At 42.6% G+C, this 8732-nt stretch overlaps 1 protein-coding gene across 1 annotated transcript; it reads right to left on the bottom strand.

The window, feature by feature from the left end:
• Positions 1-1493: 1493 nt before the first annotated feature.
• LOC147898581 (uncharacterized) lies at positions 1494-2777 on the bottom strand. The gene has a single exon (XM_087379751.1). The coding sequence runs from the start codon at positions 2685-2687 to the stop codon at positions 1671-1673; it is 1017 nt and encodes a 338-aa protein (XP_087235877.1). The 5' UTR covers positions 2688-2777; the 3' UTR covers positions 1494-1670.
• Between the last annotated feature and the right edge of the window lie 5955 nt (positions 2778-8732).

The raw sequence follows: 8732 nt of genomic DNA, 5'->3' as shown, positions 1-8732 counted from the left end.
CAAATTTGTTGCTGTTTCATGTAAAAACAGAAAATCTCTCTCTCTCTCTCAATAAAAACTCTAATTCTCACACAAAGAAAAGAAGAATGGAAGAAGTGAAAGACATGAGCTCACAATCACTCAAGAACTCTCAATCTAAGACTAATCTAGGTGAGCTGGTCCTAAGCTCTGATACCATGTGAAGAGAGTGGGATCGAGTGCAAAATGGAATTAGCAATAAATCAAGGGGGATCAAACCATAGAAGAACCTCCACCAGAGGAACACAAGATGAGAACACTCAACTCAATCTATTCCAATTTGTTTATGACCATACAATGAGAGGCTTCATTTGTAGATAGCCTCAAGATCAACTTTACACATCATCATGCCATGTGTCTTCCTTATCTCATCCTTATATCTTACTTATCTCCTAGATTTCTCACTCTCTACATTTAGCTCTCTTCGTCATACCACTCTTCTATCACTCACTATCATTCTAGTGCTCCATGGCACCACAATTCTCAGCATGGTAGACGAGCTAAGAGAGCTTAGTAACATACAACTGAGGAGTCCAATATGTCAGGAGCTAAGGGGGAGAAGTAGTCGACCATCCACTCATTCATTTGGGTGACTTACTTGATGGTTAGGGCAACGATACTCATGCATCTTAGAGGCATAGGCTGATAATTCAAAACATGGTTTACTTATCATGGCGATACCACATTACAAAAAGACTCTATTTCTTGACACTCCGATACAATGAGAAGGGGAGACATAACAGAGCAGTCTTGGACAAAACAAAACAAAGCTTGGGCACATGATTTCAGCTAAGTTTTATAAACAAATAGAACAATTGGATTGCTTATACATGGAGCATGTTTTGTCCACACATTGTGGAACATGATAATGACATTTTTTATTGCTCGTCTTGCCATGTGTTTTCCAGATCTCAGTGTGTTCTTCAATCATTGGTATTGTGTGCAAAGCTGATAGTTCTTGGATGCATTTTGGGTTTCTAAATATTTCATCACAATGTAGCATCAAGCCTTTGCCATGTTGGATAGGTGACTTTCAAGCATGGTCTAACATATGCTAAGTAGGAAAATCCTTCTTTGGTTCATCAAAAGCTCGATCCCAGATTTACCTTGAATTAAATTATCGTTATTCTGCAAAGACGTGTCAAATGGAGCAACATCTACTGCAATGGAGAGCTAAATTTACAAGGGAAATTCACATGAACAAAATCCTAAGTCGTTTTTTTTTTTTTGAATTGTGAAGGGACATATTCACATGACAGACTTCTAAGAAAGATGTAATAGCATATCTCACCTATTCACATGACAACTTTAAAGAAAGATACAATTTACATTGATCTTAGAGGGCATACCCGCGATGCCCGGCCCAAGGTCAAAGCCTTTTCAGCCAGCCAAATCGTGAGCAGCATGAGAATGAAGCAAAAGTTCTACTGTACAGGGGTCAGCGACATTTTGAACGTTCACAACGATGGCAAAAACTTTGGTAAATACAATTTTGGTTAATCTGAAATCTGGTGCTCTTCATTCGGCAATGCAGGAATGCCCTTTTAGTTTGCATTTAACATGTCTAGAGGCACTTGCTGCAAGGAGTTGAGCCATACACGATTGTGCGAAGAAGTAGGGAGCTCCGAGCAAGGGACATAAAGTAAGGGAGTTCAGCCGTGCACCATTGTGCCAAGACGAAGCTCCGAACAAGGGACATAAAGGAAGGTTAGGCGTTGGAAGAAAGGAAAGCTTCTAAGTTCAGGTTTTGTCTTTGTAGTTGGAAGCACCACTATGATCTTGTCATCCTTATTGAAAATGAAAAAACCAGAATTGCAATTAGCTTGCAATACTGAAACGTTCTGCCATTCTCTTCCTGATCTTTGCACCTTCAACGTTATTGCACTCTTCTCGGCTTCCATGGTCGCCACCATTAACGTCCCGTCGCTCCTCGCCACTACTTTGCTACCTTCCTTCACCTCTTGTAGCCTCTTCCCCATCTCTACGTCTTCCTTCCACTCCTCCTTCGATGGATCACAGCAAAACACAGCCCCTGTCCCCGCCGCATCAGATCGCTTTCCCCTCACGAAAACCATCCCCTTTAACGTAAAGCAGATATCAACCACGAACGAGGGCGGCAGTGTGCCGCCCAAAATCTGTTCCTCGGTTGAGATTACCGGAGCCTCACTGCTTGCATCGGCCAGCACGAACAGGCGAGTATCAACGCATGCAAGTAGTAGATCGGAGCTAGGGCAGAAATTCTTGGTTGGAGGATTCGTCCACTTTCTTGTGAGGAGATTGAACAGACGAACGCCCCCGCAAGAATCGCTCTCGCTGTCAACGCCCCCGACGACGAGAACAGACTTACCGACGGACGCGCAGAGCGAACCGTCAGGGAAAAGGCCCTGTCCGGTGTGAAGGTTACAGGAGAAGAGGGCGCGAGGGGAGCACAAGTCTGCGAGATCGATGTCGAGGCACTCAAATCGCTGCTGCTGAGAGAGAAGAACGAGAAAGATGGAGGGGAAGCCAAGCCGGCGGCGTCGTTCGGTATAGAAGCGATCGCTGCGGAGGGCGATGTTCCAAACGGAGCTGACGCGATGCAAGCGGGGGAGGCAATTGGGAGGAAGCAAACAGAGACACTGGATGGCAAGATCGTTAGGGAGGCCAGGTAGGAGCTCGGAAGACGCCATAGCCAGAAGCAGAACTTGTTACTTGGTAACGAAGCCTTTGAAAACATAAACCCATTTATAGATGGGGCTTGGGAAGGGGATTCTTCACAAACATAACCCCATGGGGCTTGGGAAGGGGATGATGGAGACTTACTCATCGGCACATGGCACCCTTTGCTCCATCTCAGGCTGTCTTCCCATGTGCGGACGGGCATTTCAGTTCACACGATGGTTTGAGATTGAGTAGCGATGGCGTTGAGGGCAGCTGGGTGCGCAAATGACGCCAGAAAAGGTGGTGAGATCCATTTGAGCATGCGAGTGGTGCCTAGCCTAATTGCGATGTTTAGCAAATCTTCACTCCTTGCTTTGGTTGTTTTCGATGTCAAATCTCTCCAAAAATCACTGTACATCGTAGAATTTGCTCAATCCACCACCCAAGCCACCCTGGGTGTCCGCATCGGCACCCTAGGGCAGTTTGTGGAACATGCCCCCTCATTTATCTCTCTCTTAGGTCATCTCTGGCTGTGGTGGGCGATGTGGCCTCTGTGATCTCTATATCCGATGGGCCATCCCAAGAGTAATACCTTGACTCTAACGATCCCCTTTGAATAGAATTGGGGTAGGCTAGATCTTCATGGTGCATACACACATCCAGATGGACAAGCTTGGAAAATGTGTAATAATTGGATGCCACACGTTTAACAACTAGACAAGTCCCCCATTTGTCATAATGGCAGGCGGCATCATACTCTCGGCTCAGTTTTACCAATCACGTTGTCCAAGCCCAAAGCTACAGGCAAATAGAATTCTTTCTTGTCCTATCCGGATGAGCGTGAAAACTGCCTTACACACCAGTGCCTTCCCACACTCAAGAACAGGCCTCAACTTACGTGGCGGCTACTTGGCAAGGCATGTTTTTCCCCGCCAAAAAGAAGGTGCACATGACCCCTCGTTCATCGCCCGCCCATTCTAAAAACCCACTAATAGCAAGGTCCCAATTGCCAGCCAATTGTACTCACACGGCTTAAACAACATAGAAATCTTTAAGCTCTTGCACTAAATGAGGTTCTTGTTATTCTTCTTTTGTTCGCTTGGTGTGTAATGACATACTTGTCTAGCTTGGGCAAGCAATGGGTAGTGTGTAATTGCTTTGATAGATGGTGGAGGGAGGCCACGATAGATCAGATGAGTGGCTCCCGATCGCAAGATTTTGGCCTGAGTTCCATCATAAGGGCCGCCTGAGTTCCATTATAAGGGCCACTTTTAAAATGTTGTTCATCTTATTTTTTTGAATCTTTAAAGTGTAATGAAAACGGGACCACTGCAATGAACTATCAGACGGAATAGTGTTTAGAACTTTGAGCTAAGATAGAGTAGGTTCCAAAATAGGTGTCTCATAAACTCTCGGGATTTGCCACATGCCACATGTTCATCACCTTCCACATCCTTGCCAAATCACTGTGCATCTGGCCAGGATTTGGCCTTCCACCACGTCGGGCCTCGCTTGAGATTCCACCTTCTGTTGAGGTCGCTAAAGGCATGGCATATGATGGAGATAGCTGTGAGGAATGTAGGGATGCTAATGTGGTTCAATCTTCGGCTAAGATAGAGTACAACCTTTGCTGTCCGACACCTGTAAGCTACCGTCAACATTGACAGCATGCTGGCCCTTCATTAGGGCGGCAGTACTCATGGCGGTGTGGGAAACCGGGAATAGATTGGTATTCCAGCACCAAATCGAGAAGGGACTGATGACCACATAGGGACCACATCCATCGTGGCAGGTGCGGGAGCATATTTGAAAGACTTCAACCAGCTGACACAAAGACCCAGTTGTGAGCATGATGCTAGAAGAACTTTACAAATGTGTCCATAATTGATAGGATAGGTTGCGTGTAGTGCAGGCCTCAGGTGGATAGCCCTTTTTGGGCCAAGTTGTATAATATTGGTATTTTGTCTTTAGGGTAGACCACCCATGCAATACATGTGGCTTATCCCCCCCCCGAGAAAAAAGATAGAGTGGGTTGCGGAGGATCGATACAGGTCACTCCATCATTGAGATATCAAATAGTAGAAGTTTTAAAGGACCCCCTTATGGACTCAGATACCATTATGATTAATGACCTAGATTAGGCAACATTGGTGGGTGTTGATCATTTCCATATTTCCAACATTTTGGGCTCAAATAACTGCAATGGGGCACCAACTCAATATGTATTATGTTACTATCCTTGTCCAAAATCTAGGGTATGGGGGAACAAGGTCCATATAGAATATGCATGGATTTCCTTAAAAATTTTCAAATATGCAATGGAAATATATGCAAATTTCATGTCCCCCTCCCACAAAATATAAATATGCAAGAAATTAAGATATGTACATATTTTTCATAATATGTGAGGCCCAAGGGGGGGTTTTTTTGGATGAGGGGGGGTCAAATAAAAAATACACTAAAATATGAAACCCATGTCAATTCAAACTAATGTAACTTTTTCATGTGTTACCTAAATTTCAAGGTGTAATGACATATTTGAAGCTCTTTTAGTGTAGAACACAACTAATTTCTACTCATGTCACATTGTTAAATTCATCTCATACTCAAGATTTTGATAGGTATTCTTATTAAAGGGAGTTGGCATCCCAGGTTTGAAACAACGTATACATAATTGCCTTTCCCTCTTAGGAAGGTAGGTTTGAGCCTCCCATAAGGCACCGAATGTTGCAACAATGAGCTCTGAAGCATCTGCAAAGAGACTAGCGGACACGTGACTCAAAGAAACATACAAAGATAAGAAGGGCCACACTTAGGGAAAGAACAATGAAGAGGCAAAGACTGTAGCAAAGCAAAGCTCCATAAGATCTTCAAAACAAGATGCTTAACTTATGATTACAACGACCCAAAGAGCATTCTGAGCAAGCTACAACAATTTGCAATATGATTTGTCCCAAGTACCATATTTATTTTGTAAAGAATTCATACTTGGATGCTCCAATAACTGTCTCTAGTTAATTCAAACACTTTTCTCAAATGTTCCATATGCTTTTTTCTTATTTTACTATAGTAAGAATATCATGTACAAATACCGTAGCAAATTCCCCCAAATTTGGCCTTAAGACATTATTCACAAGTGTCCTAAATGTTGTTGGAGCATTAGTTAAACAAAATAGAATTACTTTAAAGTGATAATTCCCATACCTAGTACAAAAAGATATTTTCAGTACATCTTCTTCTCTAATTTGTAATTAGCTGAAGATAATGAGCTCTAGTAAAAGATTTAGCCTCTTGCAAAGATCAAATAGCTCATTAATGGGAGGCATATAATATTTATTTTTTATTGTGATTTTATTTAAAGCTTGATAATCTATGCATAAGTGCATACGAGCAGAACTGGTGAAGACAAAGGTGAGCTACTTGAATTTGACCTTTTCTAGGATATTCCACTAGCTATCTTTCTACCTCACATTGTTCCGTTGATTAAGTTTGTACATGGGCTTACAAACAAGGGTAGATATCTATTTTATGATCTATTCTCTCTTATGGGGTAAACAATCAGGCAAGTTAGGCCAATTGCATCTTTAAATTCAAGCATTAAATAATTATTAACCCTATATATGGACATATTTCAAATTAGTAAAGCAATATAGATTGCCAAAATATTGTTGAGATATCAAGCTCCACTCGTGATATGCCAGGGTGATCATGGTGCATTTATGTCACTGACTTGTTAGCTGTAGATGCGGTTGGTACACTGCCCATGAATAATAGCTGGATGATAGCTATCTTTATGTACTCTAGTTAGTGGCTCAGTTAGTATGCCACCTAGGTTAGCTGAGTTTGGTTTGAGATCCACATATAGGGTTCATCTATTCCTTTTGTACTTAGAGAGAGTTCTTTTGGCTTACACAACTAAGAAGAGGAAAACTGTTTTCAGCCTCCACCTTTGTGTGTATTCCCCCATTGTGTATGTGAGAAAGTTGCAAGTGAGACTCCTTACCTCTCTCTTCACATGGTATCAGAGCTCGGTTCATGGTAAGGAGCTTAAGAAAGCAAACCAAGTTCGCGGTGTCTTGGTAAGAGGATTAGTATTGCTTTCCTTTCTCGAGTTTGGGAGCAAATCTCTACATGTAGCACAGCCGAAAAGTGCAAGAGTGCACTATCTCAGATTGGGACACCCCTTTGCAGTGTGGCGAGAGGGTAGTATATGCTGCGAGGTAGCACAGTCGAAAAGTGCAAGAGTGCACTGTCTTAGATTGGGACGCCTACATGTAGCACAGCCGAAAAGTGCAAGAGTGCACTATCTCAGATTGGGACACCCCTTTGCAGTGTGGCGAGAGGGTAGTATATGCTGCGAGGTAGCACAGTCGAAAAGTGCAAGAGTGCACTGTCTTAGATTGGGACGCCCTTCGCGGTATTTTTTTGATTCGAGGCCATTTCGCGGCCTATTTTGGTGGCGGAAGTTTTCCACAGGCACTCAGAAATGTGCTCTATTTTTGTTGTGCAACCACTGTTTTATAGGTCGATGAAAAGTTACCACAAAAATTGCATCGTATGCCTATGCGCAGAGATATTGGGAGGAGTGACAGAATCATTCTTATTGCTTGTTGATGCAAAATTGTCACTAGGAAGTGACTGTGTGGTCAAATACCACTTTCGTCAGTGTTGTAGATTTGCCCTTGTGAGGCACAAGTTGTGTTTTTTGCAGTGATAGAATATTTTTGCAGTGTTCTGTAATGGCGTCTGATGCTCTTTCATAGATTGTCAGTGAAAAGCTTGACAAGAACAACTTCCTAGCATGGAAGTTTAGAATGATGAATTTCCTTAAGGGAAAAGGCTATTGGGAATTCATTACTAGAGCTAAACAAGAACCAGCTATTCCTAATGTTCCCAATCAATAGGAGTTGCAGGCATTTAAAGGCTAGTATGAGAGAGCCAAAAAAGTTATGTACTGGCTGTCTATTAGTATTTCAGATTCTATGATTGTGCGTATTCAGGATGCAAGCACGCCGAAGGAGGCGTGGGATACTTTGACAAAAATGTATAGCACAAATACGCAGGCCAGGAAAATGCAACTCAAGCACGAGTTGCATAATGTGCAAAGGGAAACTATGAGCATCAATGACTACCACATGAAGGTGAAGAAGATTGCAGATGCACTTGCTTCCACTAGGTTGCCACTGAAAGATGATGATTTAGTTTTTGTGACCTTGAATGGTCTAGGAAAGGATTATGCATAGTCTCGAACATCCATTGCCGTCCGTGAGAATTATCCTAATTTTGGGGAGATTGCTCTTCTAATTTCTGAAGAGCAGAGAAATGGTGGTGAATCATCTTCAGGAGGAACTTCAAAAGAAGCTATCTTCTACTCAAATGCTGGAAGAGGTAGAGGCAGAGGTAGAGCAGGCCGATTTAGAGGCCGTGGCAGAAATCATAACATGCAGTAAATTCAAGAAAACCAGTCTTATGGAGGAGGACATGGTAACCTTAGAGGCAGGGGAGCCAAAGAGGTCGTGGTGGATGGCAGAGAGGCCAAAATGCAAACAGCAATGTTGAATGCTACTACTGTTGTAAAATGGGTCATACGGCTAAAGATTGCTACAAGAAGCAGAATGACATCATGAATGGAAAATTGCAGTGAGGCAATTATGCATCCTCTAGTAGAGAGGGTGATGATAGAAATGAGCATTTGTTTATGATGCAACACATGACCAATTCTATGAAAAGTGCAGAAGAAAGCAATGACGTGTGGTATGTTGACTCAGGTGCATCAAACCACATGACAGGTCATGCAAAATGGATGCAAGATGCAAGGAAAATGGAAAGACCAGGATTTGTGGAGACTGGTGATGATACTATACGTCCTATTGTGCAAATTGGTAAAATTACTTTGTCTATGCAGGATGGGAAAAAGAAATACCTGTCTGATGTATTTCATGTCCCGAATATCACCAAGAACCTGGTTTCTATTGGTCAAATGGTTGAGCAGGGCTTGTAGGTCAAATTTAATCCTTATGGATGCTTTGTTGAGGATATGAAAAATAAAGGTCGCTTGATAGCAAAAGGGAAGA

The sequence above is a fragment of the Dipteris shenzhenensis genome, chromosome 9 (assembly GCF_047967505.1).
Source record: "Dipteris shenzhenensis isolate YYH24624 ecotype China chromosome 9, Dip_SZ_1.0, whole genome shotgun sequence".
Classification (NCBI taxonomy): Eukaryota; Viridiplantae; Streptophyta; class Polypodiopsida; order Gleicheniales; family Dipteridaceae; genus Dipteris; species Dipteris shenzhenensis.
Note: the sequence above shows the minus strand (reverse complement) of the source record. Positions and strands in the feature narration are given on the sequence as shown.

What these genes read in the sequence shown, in the direction of transcription:
- LOC147898581 (XM_087379751.1), bottom strand. Translation starts at nt 2,687, where the DNA reads ATGGCGTCTTCCGAGCTCCTACCTGGCCTCCCTAACGATCTTGCCATC.